This window comes from Typopeltis vanoorti, chromosome 12 (assembly GCF_054136105.1).
Source record: "Typopeltis vanoorti isolate ZY-2024b chromosome 12, IOZ_Tvanoo_1.0, whole genome shotgun sequence".
Classification (NCBI taxonomy): domain Eukaryota; kingdom Metazoa; phylum Arthropoda; class Arachnida; order Uropygi; family Thelyphonidae; genus Typopeltis; species Typopeltis vanoorti.
Window position 1 is genome coordinate 123,370,740 of NC_143560.1, and position 19,957 is coordinate 123,390,696.

The 19,957-nt window shown below is 34.7% G+C and overlaps 1 protein-coding gene across 1 annotated transcript in view; it reads left to right on the forward strand.

Annotated features, from left to right (window-relative positions):
- The first annotated feature begins 1,367 nt into the window (after window positions 1-1,367).
- LOC150101200 (SPRY domain-containing protein 3-like) overlaps window positions 1,368-19,957 on the forward strand; it is a 221,963-nt gene continuing 203,373 nt past the window's right edge. The window contains exons 1-2 of the mRNA XM_090401360.1: window positions 1,368-1,817; window positions 18,024-18,121. Coding sequence (XP_090257486.1) covers window positions 18,077-18,121 — 45 coding nt within the window. The 5' untranslated portion in view covers window positions 1,368-1,817; window positions 18,024-18,076. The remainder of the gene's footprint in view (window positions 1,818-18,023; window positions 18,122-19,957) is intronic.

Genomic DNA, 19,957 nt, shown 5'->3' on the forward strand with positions numbered 1-19,957 from the left:
TTGCAAGGTAATTGAAACATTAATTACACCTTATAATTTATAAGGTGTAATTATAAGGTGTGGCCTGGTTGGCCGAGTGGTCAGCGTTTCCGCTCTCCAGCCAAAAGGCTGCAGGCTCGAAACCCACCTCGGGCATGGATGTTTGTGATTGTCTGTGAAAGTGGTGGTAGTCGGCGATAGATTGTGTTGGTGGAGCAGTGAAACGAGGAGTTGTATAGTAGATGTCCTCCCTCGATGAGTCTTTGGACTCCCTGGAGGTGTGATGTATTAATAGTAATTTATACATTTACTTTACCAGTAAAAGATTGAATGTCATATCAGAGTATTTCGTTTTGTTATTTTTGTAATACCACCCTTCTGCATGAACCTTATTCACAAGATGTGCTTCATAACACGAATGGCAATTTTATGAACTGAAGACGGTACTTTGAAAATGTCTGCTATGAGAAAAATAGAGTGTATTATTGAAGCAAGCTAGCTACGACTTCTAAAAATAAAAAATAAATTAAGAAACATTTTTGAGAACTTTTACAGTTTGTGTTGATTTGCATTACTTTAGATTTCATTAAAAGTAAAAACAATCAAAATTGGCTGAGGGATCTCTGAAAATGTATACAAAATTTGAAATTTCACAAGCAAATTTCTTTTTTATGTCAATTCCATGCACGAGCTGTTGCAAATCTCTAATACTACCTAGGATGAAATAAGAGATAAGAAATCAGGAAAAACGCCTGTAGTGATCAAACATTAACCTTTTCAAGAAACTCAGGCCTTCACTAAGTACGTCAGCAGCTCTCAATGACAGTCACAAATATCCATTCCCGCAGTAGGATTCGAACCAATAGTTGGTTACTTGGCGAGTAATGATTCTATCCACTCATCATACCACCTGACTTGGTTGTTCAAGTAGTTATGGCCAACCAGTAAGATATTAAATATCTTGATGCAAATTAGTTCGTAATATCACATTCTAATTCTGGCATTCTTGAAGCCAGCAAAAACCTTTCTTAGAAACAATCCAGAGAAGTCAGGTGAGTTGGCTGAGATACCAACTTAGACATTCACCCTCACTTATGTCCAGGTCTCTTTCTCTCTACAGACCAGCTAATGGACACAGAGGAAGATAAAAGCCAAAAAACAGTTTTGTAACATAAACGTTTTTTTTTTTTTTTGAAGATAAGACTCACGACTACGTGACATCTACAAGTTGGCACATAACAGAGCAACTTGGCTCACTTTTTTACGGTAGACATTATCTCCAGGAATTAATTTTTGTAGTATTTTTTCGGAAATTTTATTCTGTTGTTATTATTATCATTCTTGATTTTGGAATATTGTGCATGATTATTATTTTATTTTGAATGCGTTTATTTTGTTATATTATTTTTTTTAAGCATCGTGATTCTTAGGCATTTCATGCAATTGTTAAATAGCTGAGTGGAGCTGTAGAGAGTTTCATCAGATATCTTGTTTGTGTTATGTGTGCTGACTCGCTTTTACTGAGAATAGTTTTATTTTCAGCCTCTCTGCTAGGCTGAGGTAAGGATAGAGACGGTGTTTAAAGGAGTTGAGCAATCATTGAAAGATTAATTGTTGTGCACGGAATGTGGTTATACTTATACATGGTTTAACACGATTTCTTTGGTAATATGGTATTGTGGATCTTAACATTTTTACCTGGGCGAAATGACATGACGACATGGCATGGGTCAGCCTGTGTTTATTATATTTGTCGAATGATGGAATGTTGTGTATGTGCTATATTATAATAACTTCAATGATTTTTGGACACCCGCATCGGACAAAAAAAGAAACGAGTAAGTTTTGTGATTAATTTTTATTGCATTTATTTATAGTAAATTAACGAATATTTGTTCACGATCTATTTTTGATCATATGTGATTTTGAATTGCGGAAGAATTGAATAGTAGTTGCAAGTGACAGTTCCTTTAGTTTATGCATTCATCTGGTTTAGCCCAGCACCATTAAGTGAAGGGAAAGGAAGAGGTCCTAAAATCGAGATTTGGTTTAGTCTAGTTGGGAATTAAATGAGTCATTAATATCAGAGCATGAGTAGGATCTGTCATTTGTATGTTTACTGGCTATTTTGCGTCTGCGCATACACACAAAATTCATGTCCATCTGAGACCAGATCACCTGTCTACACTTCAAAAAATACGGTCCATGTATTATTGCCTGGTTCTCTTGCTTGATGAGATTCTAAACAAAAAGCAATCCGGTGAAGAAACACTTAATATGGATTCAGGTATTCATAACTTTTCCTGACATTCAAAGTGGTTATGCGTTGATAAAACCAGTCCGTTCAGAACAGTTGTTTTTTGGTTCTGGAATAGCAAACATCACTGGTCACTGATGCCTATACATATACATTTGATTATGCTGTGCATATTTATATATGGGTTGCACCTGTGGCCATTATATATTTGCATGCTGTTCTTCACTGAATAAACAACGTTGACTGGTTGTGAGTTTATTTTGGCCCAGTATCATGGCTAAGTCTGTAGAGAGAGAGAAAGAGATAGTTTCATTTATATTCCTTTTCTTAAGTTAGAGTAAAAACCATTCTCCAATTCTAAATCAGAGAATATATTATCAGTTGTATATATTGTTGATGCTCAGGGTAACCCAATGTTTAGAAATTGGTTAAGGGGAAGGCATTTTTGTATTGTCCATTTTAATAGTTAACTTCTTGCAAGAAGTTATGGAAAACTTCTTTTCTAACAAAGTACAATTTTTATTTAATTTACCAACAGTTACATATTCACATTAACATAACTGACCAGGTTTTTATTAACTCTTTCATCAGAATGGTACTATATTCTTCTTGGGAAAAATGTCAGGTACAGTCTTCTGAGGTTTGAAAGCTGTAAGCCCAAAAACATTAAAAACTTGAAGAACCTGCATGACGAAATGGCTACTGGGTGATTTTTTTCCCACACAACAATAGGTATAACTTTGATTGCATAGCTTATTGCAACCAGTAGTACTATTAACACATAAACAAAATTCTGTGATATGCCAATTTAAATTTCAAACAGTTTTTATATTTTGACAAGGAATTTTCATTGATGTAAATTTGAAACAAAAAGAAGTTACTCACTTGTTCAGGTACTGTAGTAGTCACAGTTGTCTTTTAACATTGCTGAATAATTTAGTGTTTCTATTTTTTAAATTGCTGTGTAATAAGTAAACATAGTACTATTGACTCTTGTTTGTCTTCAGAAGAGAAAATACATAATTAACTAATTTTATTCATCATCATCAATTTCTTGATATGTACCCTCAAGAGTGAGTTCAGAAAATATGACAGCACTACATGATTAATCTCATATCCACAATTTCCCTCCAGATTATTCTGCCACTTGTTAGCAGTCTAAAATTGTCATGTCTAACATCTTGTGCTTCTAAGGCACTTATGACTGAATCCACCCACCTAGACCTTGGTTTTCCTCTGGGTCTCATTCCTGGCTTAGCATCAATCACTGTTTGATGTTTTGTTAACTTTTCCTCATCCATTCTATTTAAGTGGTCACCACCTTAGATAGCTCTGGTTACACATTCTAGCAATGTCAAGTTCCTTTCTGATATCTTCATTTTTAATATGATTATGCCATTTATTGACTCTCCTAATTTTTTGTAGAACCCTCATATCTGTGGTCTCTAGTGTTGGATTAAGTGCTTTATTTCTAACCCAAATAACTTAAAACTGGTTTAAACACTGTTTTGTATACTTCTAGTTTGCTGTTTTGGCTAATTTCTCTCTTATTCATTATAAATTTATTCAGCTGGTTACCCACCATAACAGCTTTGTTTATTTTATTGTCTCTTTCCAAGCTATCTTCAATAACAATACTGCCTAAATAGCTGCAGTATTGTTTTATAGGTTCTCCATTGAGAATGCAGCTGAAGTTTTCTATGTTCCTGCCTATATTCATAGTTTTGGTCCTTTTATTTTTATGTGAAATTTGTTACAGCTGTTATGTAATTTAGTTAGAGAATCCTGGAGACTTTCACTAGATGTGTTTTGAAGTACATCATTATCTGCATAAAACAAAGAGTTAAGTTTGACATCTCCAGTTCTAATATTAGGTCTGATGCCACTTTCTTTCATAATGTGATCCATATAGATGATGAATAAGAGTGGAGATAATGTACAGCCTTGTCTTACCCCAGATTTTACATCCAACTACAATTTTTGTATACTAATGCAAGAAGTATTTGAAATAAGAGGGAAGAGTTTTTGGCATTAGTCAGTATAGTATATCAAGAAGATAGATATGTGAATGATATTTCATTTGAGGTGATCTGGTGTGAAATAGTGGCCAACCGAACCAAATGTACAGTTAGTTGCTGCTATAGGCCAGGGGGTTCAAGGGGTAATGTAGAAGACATCCATCAGCAAATTAGCTCAATGAGTACAGGTCAAGTGATTATTATGGAGGATTTTAACTGTGGTGATATTGATGGAAAGATCATGTGGCAAAAAAGGAAATGGAATTCATACATGTTCTAAGAGATAATTACTTGAAACAGCATATAACTGAAGGGACTTGTGGTGTGAGAGAGTGTTGGATCTGGTCATAGGTTCAAAAGACCTATACATAAGTAAGGTGTCCACGTTACCTCCAATTGGTGAGAGTGATCATTGACTTGGGAGGTTGTAAAATTTGTGGATTTCTCTCTTAAAAAGGGGTATATGTGGAACTGCAGGTAATTATAACAAACTTCAGAGGCAATTTACAGCTGTCTTCCCCATGACATAAAAATTTGCAGGAGAAAGATGTTAGCAATGCATGGGATATAATCAGCAGGTATCTGAGGGAAGTAATATTGAAATATTTCCCATGGTCAGGAAGATAAATAAGGTAAGCTTTAGATGGATTAGTAGTAATATTAGGCTTGATCTGCAAAAAAGAAAATCTTATGGAGAATTTACAAGGATTAATGTGGTCAGTACACTCACGAACAGTGCAAAGCTCAGGTTATAAATGTTATCAGCATAGTAAGGAAGGCTAAATCAAATTATGAGAAGACTTGCCAAGCAGATGAAACAAAATTCCAAAGAATTCTTCCGCTACGTGGCAAGTAAAAGGAAGAATTTTTGGAAGGATAGCCTTCGTAGGTGCTGATGGTATTGAGGTGACTGAGTCAGATGTAATAGCATTACTGAGTGATCACTTTTCAAAAGTCTGTCACCCGAGTGAGGATATTTCTGTGTCTTCTGTAGCAATAACTGATATGAGAATTGAAGTTCATGAATCAGAGGTGCTTAAGATGCAAATATAGCTCTAAGTTTGGATGGAATATCAGCTCAGGTATTACGCGAATGTGTAAAGGAATTATCAGTGCCTCTTACTTGGTTATTTAACTTAAGTTTGAGCTCTTGTAAGTGGAAGGAAGGTAAAATAGTTCCTTTGAATAAAGGCGGCTGTAAGACTGTGGTAGCAAATTTCAGACCAATCACGATCTTGGGAGTGGTGATCAAGTATTGGAAAAGTTGGTTAAAGACAGAATTCAGGAATAGGTGGATAAGAATATGATACTGTATGGGAGCCAACATGGTTTTGTTAAAGTTTGGTCTTGCTTTAGTAATTTATTAACTTTTTATAATAGAGTGACAGCTGAGTTGGACAAGGGGAATGGCTACATGGTGATACTGCTGGATTTTGCTAAGGCTTTTGACAGGATACCCCCAGGAAATAGTGTTATGCAAATTAGAACAAATGGGTGTGGATATTAAACTGGTGATGTGAATAAGAGAATGGCTCATGTACAGATACCAATAAAGTAGTGTATGGAGGAGCAGAGTCCAGGGTGAAGCAGGTGACCAGTGGTGTGCTTCATGTCTCTGTGCTTGGGCCATTATTGTTTAATTTGTACATAAATGATATAGGAAATGACGTGAAGGGAGATATTCAGTTGTTCACTGATGATTCAAAGTTGGATAGCACAATAATTAACCAAGCTGATGTAGAAAGCTTTCAAGATTGAATAAATTGGCAATATGGGAAAAAGATAGTGAAAAAGCGTAAAGTGATGTATTTTGGGATTAAAAGTTACAAACTGTGTAGCACATCGATGGAACAGTACTTCAAGAGATTGATGAGGCTAGGGACTTGGGGATGTTAGTGAATAGAGAGTTGAAGTTCAGATGACATATTGCTAAGGTAGCCTATAAGATAAGGTTATTGAAGAATATATTAACATGCAGAGATAAAGAAGTTATTATTCCTCTTTATAAGGCATTGATATGTCCATACCTGGATTACTGTGCTCAGGTCTGATCACTTGGATTATTATTATTATTATTATTATTACGGGTATCTCCATGGAGTCAGTAGACTCATCGCGGGAGACCCAAGCTAGCAAAACAATATCTGTCATATCTCTTCTTGAATTCATTTACAGATGAAGAGCTCACAACAAAGTCAGGCAATGAATTCCACTCATTCACCACCCTCCAGGCAAAAAACCTTGTTCTGACACCTTTGTTAACCACACTCTTCTTTAATTTCCAGAGATGACCTCTTGTTCTTCCATCACTATCATACAGCTGAAACATTTTCCTTGGAAAGGAGGAAGTGGTAGAAAAGATTTAGAGACGAGTGACCAAGTTGGTGAGTGGTGTAAGGAATGCGACCTACATTGACAGATTGAGAGTCTGTGAATTGCAAAGGTTGATTGATAGGTGGAGGAAAAGGGATATGATAAAAACATTTAAGTTACTAAAAGGTTTTTATAAGATTGATGCAGGAGAAATATTTCAGCAGTGGGATGGTAGTGGAAGAACAAGAGATTATCCCTGGAAATTAAGTAAGAGCGTGGTTAACGAGGACTAGATTTTTTGCTTGGAGAGTGGTGAATGAATGGAATGCATTGCCTGTCTCAGTTGTGATTGCTTTGTCTGTAAATGAATACAAGAAGAGGTCTGATAGATATTGTATGGATATTTTGGGTCTCCTGCAATGAGTTTTTTGACTCCATGGAGATACTCATATAATAATAATAACCATCTTCCTGTAGTTCCTATAATTCTAACTGCAGACTTACAACTTAAATAAAGACTATGTATTTCTCTGTATGATTTCCATTTACTCTATATAATTGTAGTGTTTTGAAAAGATTTTCTTTGCACCCCTTATCATATGGCTTTTCCAGATCTACAAAACTGAAGTACAGATTCTTGTCACATTTTCATGGTTATTCAAATATTTGTCATAAAGTGAAAATCAGATTTTGACAACCTCTGTTGTGGCCTGAACCCAGCTTGTTGTTCTCCCAGTTTCTCTTCCACAATCTTTCTCAACCTCTTTTCAAGCATGCTTACATAAATCTAACCTGGAACACTTAGAAATACCTCTGTACTTCTCACATTCAACTTCATTCCATTTTTATAGACATGAATTATTAGAGCTCTACTCTAATCATATAGAAGAATTTGACCTTCTGATCATGCCCTCCAAATTTTATTTTTACAATTAAATTATTATGCTAAGGATTTGCTTTGGTTGACTAAGTCAAAATACTGGTGTAGGAATTTTAATAAATTTAGTCAGTTATTATCTCTGGAGCTCAGTTGGTTTCAAGTTCTTTGGTTGAAAAGACCTTGGTTTGAATTCTGTCTCTAATGCAATGAATCTCTATCAGGACTTTTCAATTAAAGGTGAGTTAGCTGGTCACAAATGAAGATGGAGGGTTATCCCTCCTGGAAACTCAGGATTTTCATACCTCAAAACAGATAAATTGCCCCCATGAACACATATCTAAAGAAATAAAATTGTTGTCTTTAGGGGATGCATCAGAGAAGTGGGAAGCCAGCTGCATTAATTGCCTTAAAACCACTTATTATTGATATCTACAGGAGAAAATAATGTCATTATAATTCATATTATGGCTGGGCAGTCCAAACCTAGAAAAAGCCAGGGGAAAATTTCTCAATTAAAAGAGTATACATTTTTATTGTGTAATAAATTGGAAATTAAAAAAAAAAACTTTATAGGAACAAGAAAACATTCTTCATTAAAAAACGAATGTATATGAATGAGTGAAATCATTTTTTAAAGAATGAAAGAAGACAAGAAACAAATGCACATTCAACAAAATTTTGCTAAGTGATCATTTGAATGATCAAAGTGAAATTATGAGCTCCTGTTTCAAGCAGTGCATCAGCTGCAACAATGTGATAAGAATATGGGTGTTATTTTTTGTCTTATATGTGAACAGTTTGGATGATATCTACAGGATATCATCCAAAGTGTCGTAAAGTGAAAATCTGATCTTGATCAGATTTTCACTTTATGACAAATCGAATACCTTCTGTAAAATTTATGACTTATGCAGAATTATTCCTAACAAATAAAATGAAACAAATATTCATTTATCTTTTTATGCTTAACTTCTACTTTCTTCATCTTAATGGATGGTGGATAGTGGTGCTACTTTCTTCTTCTTCTACCTTTTGGTTCTGTCCACTGCTCGATGAAGGTCTTCATGTTTTTCGTTGTCTATATAGGCCAAACATAAGGGTTTATTGTATTCAATTGATTTTTCAATGAGCTGTCTTAATGTGTGAATATGTTCCAAAGTATTGTAATTCTTCCTAAATCCAGCTTGTTCGCAGGATTGCATTCCCTCAAGTTTAGATTTTATTCTATTATTTATAATTTTTGTGAAGACTTTATATTTGGTGGGGAGTAGACTTATAGGTCTGTAGTTTTTAATTTCTTCATTATTGCCATTTTTAAAAATTAATATCAGAAGTGAATTGTTCTAATTTTTTGGAATTTTTCTATGTTTTAGGCATTCGTAAAGAGTTTAATGAATCACAGTTTTAAGAAGTCTACCATAATTCCATCTTCTCCTGGAGCCTTTCCATTCTTTATTTCCTGCAGTGCTATTTCCACTTCACCTTGTAAGATCTCATGGGCATCGTATTCTTCCTCACTCGAGTTATTCATAGTCGATTCTTGGATGTCTCAGTCCTTGTCTTCATAGAGTTCAGTATAAAGTTCCTGAATTCTATTCATTATTGCGTCTCTATTTCTTATAAGTTCACCATTTTTTCCTCTTACAGCAGCTATTTCCTTTGTTCCAACTGATAATGTTAACAATGAAAACAATAGTAATATGAAGGTCTTAGGACCTTCATATTACTATTGTTTCTTTAATTTTCCTATTAATTATATGATGTAATTTCAATTTTCATCCTTTTGCGTATAGTTTTGCAAATTTCTGAATATTCCGTTTTATTGGTCTCATTCAAATCTCTTTTCATATCTCTTCTTTTCTTCATCAGATCTAAGGTTTCCTGTCTTAGTTTTTTCTTTTCTTTGGTGCCTTTTTACACCTATTTCTAGTGCACAATTCAAGAGAGATTTCGTTAAGATTTCATATACCGCCAAGTGATCGTATGAACCACAACGCAGGCACTGCCTTTGTACTTAGTGATAGTTTAGCATAACTTGGGTTATACCAATCTTTATTGAGGTCTTATCAGTGGGAGCCAGATCAAGAAATTGTATCAAGGTTGAAGTAATGCAGAAGTCATATTTCCATATACAAGTAGTCAAAAGGTGTCACAACTTATTACTAAATTACTCTGGATTAGAGATAGATATTGAAAGCTTTTCCACTTGGTTGAAGTTATATTCTTGGTTTCACAGCATGGATTTGCTAAAGGGAGGTCGTGTTTTAGTAATCTACTTACTTATTACAATAAAGTGACTGCTTCCTTGGACAGAGGAGAAGGATACACAGTAATGTACTTGGATTTCGCAAAAGCTTTTGATAGAGTACCTCATGATAAGTTGACAGTCAAACTAGAGCAGATGGGGTTGGATATTAGATTAGTGCATTGGATTGAAGACTGGCTATCTGATAGGTATCAACAAGTTGTGTATGGGGGTGCAGTATCCAGGAAAGTCACTAGTGGAGTGCCTCAGGGATCTGTTTTAGGGCCATTACTATTTAACTTGTATATTAATGATATTGGCAAAAATTTGGATGGAGATATTCAGTTGTTTGCAGATGATGCAAAGTTGGGACGAACCATAAAGAGTAGTGAAGATGTTGTGGCCTTGCAAGAAGACTTGAATAAATTGAGTGATTGGGCAAGCAAATGGGGATGTGAGTTCAATGTTGCAAAATGTAAGGTTTTAAAATTTGGAAAACAAAGATGGGATGCAGAATTTGTGCTTGGTGAGAATATATTGTTGGAAGTAGAGGAAATAAGAGATCTGGGGGTGATAGTGGATAAGGATCTAAAATTTAGGGGACACATCGCCAAAATTGTGAAGACAACACAAAGACTTCTGGGAATGATGCGGAGGACACTGACGTGTAGAAGTAGGGAGATTCTTGTTCCATTGTATAAGGCTTTGATTAGGCCACAAATGGACTATTGTGCCCAGATTTGGTCACCTGGTTTTCAGAAGGTTAAGAGATGTTGGAAAGGGTCCAAAGGCTACTGACTAAGGTAGTTTCTGACCTCTGGAATGTCGAGTATGAGGAAAGATTGAAAAGATGTAATTTGCAGAGTCTAGTGGAGAGAAGGAAGAGGGGAGATATGATAGAGACCTACAAGTTGGTAAGGGATTGTTATAGGATCAATGGTGGAGAAGTTCTACAGAGAATAGTGGGAGATCAGGGGAGAACCAGACGTCATCCCTGGAAACTGTATAAAGAGGGTGTGAGTAGGGGAGTGAGAGTCAGGTTTTTTCGTGCAGAGTTGTGAGTAATTGGAATGCCTTGCCTGAGAGTGTGGTGTCTGCAAGGAGTTTGAATGTGTTTAAGACGCGGTATGATGAGATGTGTGTGAGATAAAAGGACCTCCTAGATGAGTCTTTGACTCCATGAGGTCTTGTTTAATAATAATAATAATGATGTTTTATCTAAGCAAACAAAGTTTACACATGAAATCACTTCACAACCATATACTTGCATATAGAGGCTAATGACTTCGCATCAATTGTCTTAGTATCCCATAATGCAATACACAATCCTTACAGACATCTATAATGCTATTCATTATGGGAAGGGCCACAATCCAGATTTAGACCTTCATTAAGGTCTCATCTGGCTCCCACTGATATTTATTCTCTATGTTCTTCACCAAAGGCTTCCCATGATTTTTGTTTAGCTAGTTTTATATAGTGCTTCATTTTCTTACATTTTTCTCTATTCTCCATGAACACAAGCTGACTTACTTGACAGGAACTTTTGATATGCTTTTTTCTTTTTGTTGACTGCCTCTTTAACTTCTTTAGGCATTCATTAAAGAGTTTTGTCAGCTGTTTGATAACAAGACTTCCTCCCAGTTTTAATTAGTCTACCATAATTCCATCTTCTCCTGGAGCCTTTCCATTCTTCATTTCCCGCAGTGCCATTTCCACTTCATGAGTCCACCATGGAATTCTGATTTTTCTATCCTTACAGACTGCCTCTGGTTGAATCAATCAATATGGGGCAGTTAATCCTCTGTTTGCCACTGAATCTCCAAGGTTTGGTTCTTGTGTTCGATTTCTTTCATTTTTTCCTGAATAATGTTAGTGTATTTGAATCTGCAATTCACCTCTGAAAGCTGGTCAACCTTGATTCATTTTAAAAGTTTCTTGCACACTTTTCTTTTCGATATGAAATGGTATTTGCAACCCTTTTTAAATAACTCTCAGTTATATATTTTAATAACTCCTCTCTGGCTGGGAATAATTAAATAAGATTTAGGTGGTGCACTGTATATATCTACTTGGAGTTGTTTTTGGTTTCTTTCAGATCACATTATTGCAAAATCATTCAAACTGACAGTAAAAATTTCATTTCTGGACTAAAAAGGTATCATAGGGCTTCACTGTATAAACAACACTAAGAGGGAAGAGAAAAAAAAAAAAGTTCAGGTATCTTTGCAATGCTTTTTAGTCAAATGGTTGCAACCCTCAAAATAGACAAAATAAATATTGCATGCATCCCCCCTCCCATTCCCCTGCAACCAATGCACACGATCACAGCAAAATTTCCATCCATTATATTCAGGGTACATCAGAAAAGATAGCTAAATTTCTCTGCAGATATAATTTGCATGCCACTCTCCAGCCATTCATTTCATCTAGCTACTATCATCTCTTCTTCTAAAGATAAACTTTATCCTTTTGCACATGCTGTATATAAGATTGCTTGTAGTTTAGCCATATTTTGGAATAACTGGTAGATTGGTTAACATCCTATTTGAAGAACACTAAAATTACATCTGCGATCATATGTGTGGAAAGTTGGGACTGGCAGACCATGTGTTGGATAATCCTCCATACAGAATTAAATTGAAGAAGACATCGATATTACAGGAAGTCGTTATAGGACTGAGAGACTATTTTTGGAATCAGCTTCAGCTATGAAGCAGTTTCCCAAACTTAATAAGTATGGCTGCATTAATTTGCCAAAGATTAGGGAGACAGTCATTCTGAGATAAAATAGCCTGACTTCTCCAAATTAACTTTATGGTTATCCATAAATTAAAAATGCCAAGAAATTATATTCTTGGTTTAACCCTTGACCCAAATGTAAGCAAACAAAGTTTGCAAGTGAAGTATTTTCATGACTGGTCTACTTGTATATAGAGACTAATGACCCTGCATCGATTGCCTTAGTATCTCATGATGCAAAGCACACATTCTTTAGGGGAGTATAATACTATGCATTATGAGAAGGGCCACTATCCAGACTGCTTTCAACCTTTATTGAGGTCTCATCAGTAGGACCCAGAAGGGATGCCAAGGTTCAAGTAATGTAGAAGTCATGTTTTTCCCATATACAACAGTAAAAAAGTGTATGGTTATCTTGCCCATTGAGAGTGCCATAATGAGGACATTTTTTATATATATATATTTTTTTAACAGTTTGAATTATTTCTACAGTTATTATCCAGTTAAGTTCTCTGTGCTTTGACAGTTATAATTTATGCTCTGAAGATGCTAGGTTGAAAATGAAATATTAGCAAGTTCAGTAAATTGATGTTTTTCCCCTTGGTGGTGTTTATGCTATGAACCAATATTATGAAAGATTAGCAACACCTGAGCCTTTCTGTACATATAGATAGAATTTAATGAACTTCGGTATTTAAGATCTCTCTATTAAATTTTTTTTTTTTAGTTTTGATTTCAATTGAACTCTTTGTAGTGGCAGAATTAAGTAACCAGATTGCTATGCATGGTATATAAGCTGTAAACAGGTTCAAGTTTCATAAACTATGCTTTGACTGCTTTTGATACAGTGGTCAATTATTTTATGAAATATTCTGTCATTTGATATCCTCTCTGAATACTGTCAGTTTGTCAGACGTGTTAGTTCTCATAAAAAAAGGAGAAATATTGGTTGAAAATTGAACTCTAAACTGTATCAAACTTACAATGTGCAGCTTAAAGGTTTTGAGACTATTACTGCAAGAGCATTGTGCATGCCATCTGTTGGCTGAAATATTTGTAGCAAACCCTTTTGATTACCATGTGACCAAGTATTAGTGGCGTGTGCTTCGCAGTTAGCATGTTTATTTTATTTTTTGAGTGGATGTTGTAAAATCTAGATATTTCACAATGTATACAGCACTTTGACCACTACTCAGCATACAGGTTGGCCTGTAATTCGAAGCTCTCTATTGGCAGCATGTCAAAAAGAGGTTTTTTTTTTCATTAGCTAACTGCTGCACATACTGCACTTACTTTTTTGCTACCCTTACAAATTGAGTTTCCTTGTGTTGCCTCCATAATTCATTCTTTCAGATTGCATTCCTAATATCTTCATTCATCCATTTCATACTACTACTTATTTAACCTTCTGATCTTTGGAATACATTCTGAATACTTCAACTAGGTAGTGTTTGAGTAGGGCCCAAATGATCAATGGCAATCATTGATCTTCTTTCCATCCAGTTTCTCATTCCATTTTATAGTTGCAAGCTGTTGCTCAGGTTTTTATAACAACCAGCTTTATAGTTCATATATATCCCTTTCTCACAAAAGTTCTCATATGGCTAGCCATTGCTTCATTCTCTTTACTCTAGATGCCATCTCTTCATTCCAATCTGTATTGCCATAATAATTAAAATCCCTGTAATAACACTCTTTTCTTTTGCTAATCTAATTTTATACATTTCCATGTCACTGCCCTCCACATAATCAGGTCTGTAGCAATATTGAACTTAATATTTTTTCTACTTACCCCTACCTCACACCATACTGCCTCAAAACTACTGTCACTATTTGTCCTTTACGTCTCCACCTTTCACAAAAAACATATCTGCTCCATCTCTATTTCTTTCAAGGTATTTTCATCTAGTTATATCTTGCATATTCCAAGAGTTTTGGTGCAAATAAACTCATTCAGTGCAACAATATTGTTCCTCTTATTTCTGCTATTCTGACATTCATATGGTGAACATAATAGCTCATTTCTGGTTCTCTAACAAGTTCTACCAACACTTTTCGGATATAACTCCTCATTTGATAGAATATAATCATATTAAAAATACCAAAACAAATTTCAAAATTAAGAACATATATACACAAATAACGGAACAATGACAAACTGAAGTGATTTAACTAAAGGTGACTTATTTAACTTGGATGAAATAACAAAAGAATTAAACAAAGAATTAGACAGTATTGGAAAGCAAAACAGCAAAATTTCTCTGGGACTTTAGAATACAAACTGACTGGCATTTCAATAGACCCAACATCACAATTATTCAACATGGACATGTTTGGATTATTGACATTGCAGTACCCATTGATAACATCAGCAACAAAAAATTGGAAAAAATCGATAAATATTGATATCTGGCAATCAAAGTTGGCCGGCTTGGCTTAAATACACCAAAGTCCTCTCGATAGTTTTCGGCATATTTGGTGCAATTTTAAAGAAGCTATCCAACTATTTACAAGAATTAAATATCATCGAAGTAACCACATATGATCTACATAAAAAAAAAAGTGGCATTACTTGCAACAGGCCATATTTTTTTATTATTATTATTACGTAACACCTGCAGGGAGTTCCAAGAACTCATCGAGGGAGGGCACCTACTCTCTACAACTCTCTGTCTCCACATTCAATCCACCAACTACAACGAACCACAACTACCATTATCATCTACACCAGCGCCATCTACTGCCCATCACCACCACTATTTGCATGACAAACACAAACATCCATGCCCACGGCAAGATTCGAACCCACAGCCTTTTGGGTGGAGAGCGGATATGCTGACCACTCGGCCAACCAGGCTGGCAACGACACTACCTGACAAACTATTCTTAGATTCTTGGATAGAATCTGAATTGCTTTGTATCACCAGTCAAATTGTTAAAGATACCAAGCAAATTTAAACCTGGTTTTACTCCATTTTTTCAAGTAAGCAAACAGACAAAATGTCAAGTTTGCGCCTGCAATTTATGCAAGACTAGCTGATCCCACAGGTAGTGCAAGACTAAGGCAACTCGTGGTAAAAGTGGAGCAAGCTCTGATCACTAATCTTAATATTTACCCTTAATGCCAAAACACATCTCCAAGAAGGGGATATATGATGTTTTGTATTAAAGGCAAGGGCCCCTTCTTGGAGATGTGTTTTGGCATTAAGGGTAAATATTAAGATTAGTGATCAGAGATTGCTCCACTTTTACCCTTGGTCTTGCACTGCCTGTGGGATCAGCTAGTCTTGCATAAATTGCAGGCGCAAACTTGACATTTTGTCTGTTTGCTTACTTGAAAAAAATGGAGTAAAACCAGGTTTAAAATTGCTTGGTATCTTTAACATAACTATACCCAAGTTAAAAATACTTTCTACATCTATATCTCCTCCGAGATTTTTATTTAATAAGGTTATAACACCTTATGGTAACTTGTTTTGGTAAAATACTTACAAGCTCTGCATTACTAAATCTTGGTATTTCTAGCCTAGCTCCCACTGATGAGACCTCAATAAAGGTCGAAACCGGTCTGGGTAGTGGCCCCTTGCCTTTAATACAAAACATCATACATCCCCTTCTTGGAGATGTGTTTTGGCATTAAGGGTAAATATTAAGATTAGTGATCAGAGCTTGCTCCACTTTTACCACGAGTTGCCTTGGTCTTGCACTACCTGTGGGATCAGCTAGTCTTGCGTAAATTGCAGGCGCAAACTTGACATTTTGTCTGTTTGCTTACTTGGAAAAAATGGAGTAAAACCAGGTTCAAAATTGCTTGGTATATTTAACATAACTATACCCAAGTTAAAAATACTTTCTACACCAGTCAAATTGTTCTTTGAATGATATCTTGTTTTGGCATTGTATCAATTGTGAGAATAAAGTAATATAATAATAATAATAATATATATGAGCCACATTCTAGAGTTACACCATATGATTTATAGTAAGGTATGATAAAAATTAAATTGTATGATAAAATAAAAAGAAAATTCAAGATAATAATAATAATAATTGGAAAAATAAGCATTAAGAAAAATAAATTGGAGGTCAATTAAAGAAGAAAGAAGAATTGGAGAATGACCTCACCTCAGAAAAGATTCAAGACATTTGACACATGCACACCATTCCATGGAAACCCTGATCAATTACATATCATGGGAATCTACAAATCGTTTTCCAAGATATAATTTAGTTCTCTCATTTTCTAAAATCTCTCCACAAAGGATAAACATGTTCCCAAAATGATTGTAGGAACACCAGTCTTACATTATCCATAAAAAAAGCCTGAAAAATCAGGTTTGGCATGACATAGTGAACACTGAGCACTATATCATGTGGTCCAAGATCCACTTGCTACATCAGCATCATTTTCAGTTTGAGTGATTGTTCAGAGAGAGAGAGAAAGTGCTGAAGCACTTTTATACTACCCAAGATTAAATTGGAATGACTGCCTTTCCATAGCAAAAAAAAAAAAGTTTGGGGAGAGACATCTTGATCAGTGACGAGCATTATTCCCCTTTATTTAATTTAAATTATAATTATAACTTTTTATTTTAGTATTATATATTTAATTTTCTTTTTTATTTTATATTATTCATTTAATTTTTATTATGCCTTATCATATGGCATCACTCTAGTACATGGCTCATATGTGTTGAAACAATCAATTGTTGTTCAACTTTTTGAATTGCTTGTGTACTAATGATCTGTCAGCTATAGATATTGAAATATCTGCATTAATTAATTATTAATTTCTTGTGTTTGTATTTCTATTAATCTTTTACTATGTCACAAGTGTTAGTTTATAAAAACTCATCAAAATATCAAGGAAGTAGTTCTCCTTCACACGTTATGGGCCATGTGATTATCATTAGTTACATTTGATCACTTACTTCCTGTGGGAAGGTGAATGAGATGCCATTTTGCCAATGTTGATTAAGGATTTGATTTGATTTGCCAGCTTTGACTAAGTGGATAGTCTCCTCTTTCCAGCTGATGGGCCATGGATTCAAATCCTACTAAGTACATGGATGTTTGTGAATGTCTTTAGGTGAAAGTGAATTTTATTGCATAGTGTGAGACCATTTCCTTGCTTATTGCAGGTCTGGTGTGGCTCAAAGTTCTATGTTTGGTCTCTAGAGCAGATATTCTGGATTATGTAAAAATAAATTTAAAATATCTAAAAACAAAGACAAAAAAAAATAGATTAATACTCTAGGTGGGTTATGGTACCAATCTACTATAGGTTTACAACCTTTCATGATTGGGAGTCACATAAAAAAAAAAAAGTAGAAATTGGGGTCAAAATTTTCACTTCTAAGGACTTAGAAGTGAAAATTCTGGTAATATGTAGAAAGATCTGTTTGTGGAGAGTTTGATAGGCCACAAATGGTTTGACGTCTTGAATAATTTTCTTTAATTTTATGATTTAAAATCAGTCTGAAAGCATTTAAGTCATCATTACTTTTTAAACTTGATATTTATAGCTATTTTGCCATAAGTAAGATATTATGTACTAATCAACTGTTTTATTCATATATTTATATATAGGTTAAATAAAAACAATTTCATTGCTGGTCCTTACTAAGACCGGCTGTTATTTCATGCTTAGTTGTGTGAGCCCACATTCTTTACCATACTTCAAAAAGGTAAAAATAAATTCTTAAATATTATGAATTTGAATTTACTTCTTTTTATTAGATACTGCTAAGATGAAATTTATGTTTTAGATATTACTGCTTAAAGAAATTGGAAAGTTTTGAGCAGTGTTGGCTAAATTTTCTTGTATGATACTCTTTGTAATTTTATAAGGAAGTTTATATTAACACATCATTTTCTTTAAAAAGACTTTATATAAAAATCATATATGTAAACATAATACCAAAAGAGAAATTTAAAAAAAAATGATACATGACATACTAATTTTTGGTTGCTATTTGTTCAGCATATATTAAATGGGCTTGATGTATATGAAAAACTACCATAATACAAGAGAGTAAATGCAAAATATTCAATGTAGTTGAAAATGTGTTTATAAACTTTGTCTCTAATCAAAACCTAAAAAAAGGAGGCTGTCATATTCTTCCTGAGGTAGCCAATCCTCAATAACTTGATGTGCCTAATGCTAAACCTTAAGTCTGAAATGGGAACTGAACTGAAGAACCACCACAATCTCTCTCTCTCTCTCTCTCTCTCTCTCTCTCTCTGTGTATGTGTGTTGAACTTCAGTGCAGTCCACTTAGTTTCAGTGACAAAATCTTCTGCTTTCATTTTCAGTTTGAAGCACTGGGGTTCAGTATTCACACAGTAAATGGGAAACCTCTAAGGAATCAGTAAGTGTTGATAGGTGATTTACATCACTAGGTGTCACACCATTATGTAGCTTATTGGAGTTAGATATGATCAAAGACACCATGTTTGGATATCAGTTAGCCTCAGTTTCTTTTTATCTATGTCTAAAATGCAACAGGAGTGATAATTTTTTTAGACTACACCTAATGGAGGCTTCCAAATCAGAGGTTAAGAGTGATGGCAGTGGTGGAGAAGAGGAACTGCTGCAGTCACAATTTGTAAAGTAGTTATGTGAAATTCTCTATGAGTATAGCTTAGCAACCAGTTCACTAATATTTATTTCATCACCCCTTCAAGGGACTGTGGCATGTGGCTTTAAATCATGAAAAATAAAGCAAAAACAAATGCATTATATGGATACTACCTCTTGATGTCTTTTAGATACATTTAACAAATATATGTAGTCTCCATTGTCAGACATTGACTAGATTGTCAGACATACAAAAATATTTTGGGAAAATTTGGAGAAAAGAGCAAAGCTAATAATAATGGCAAATACCTGTTGGATTTCTGCTGAGGACATGGACTGGTTATTACTAACACAATGTTCCAACATACAAATGTGCACAAATTCACATGGAGAAAAGAGGCAAGGAATAAGAAAAGTCTCATTGACTATGTTATTGTTGATAGTGATGTTTTCCCACTGGTGCAGGACACCAGAGTGTACAGAGGATTTGAAATTGGAATTGATCTTCATTTAGTCTTGAGCAGGATAAAATTGAATTTCATATTGAAAAGAAGAACATGTAAGAAAGTTTTAAAGAGAATAAAAGTTGAGCAGCTCTCAGATGTGAACTGTAGACTAAAATACACAAATATTATTCAAGAAAAAATGAAAGAGTTTGAGAGCAGGAACAAACCTTAGAGATTCAGTGGCAAGCCCTGAAGAAAACATGGATTGATTTAGCCAGAGAGGCATGTGGCGAGGTTGTGTGCAAGGGTAGAAAAATCAGAACGGTGGACACAGAAAGTTAGAGGCAGTGAAGGAAAAGAAGAAAGCATATCAAAAGTTCCTGGCAAATAAGTCAGCTTGTGCTCTTAGAGAATACAGAGACAAATGTAAGAAAGCTAAATACTGTGTAAAATTGGCTAAAGAAGTCATAGGAGGACTTTGACAAGAACATAGAAAA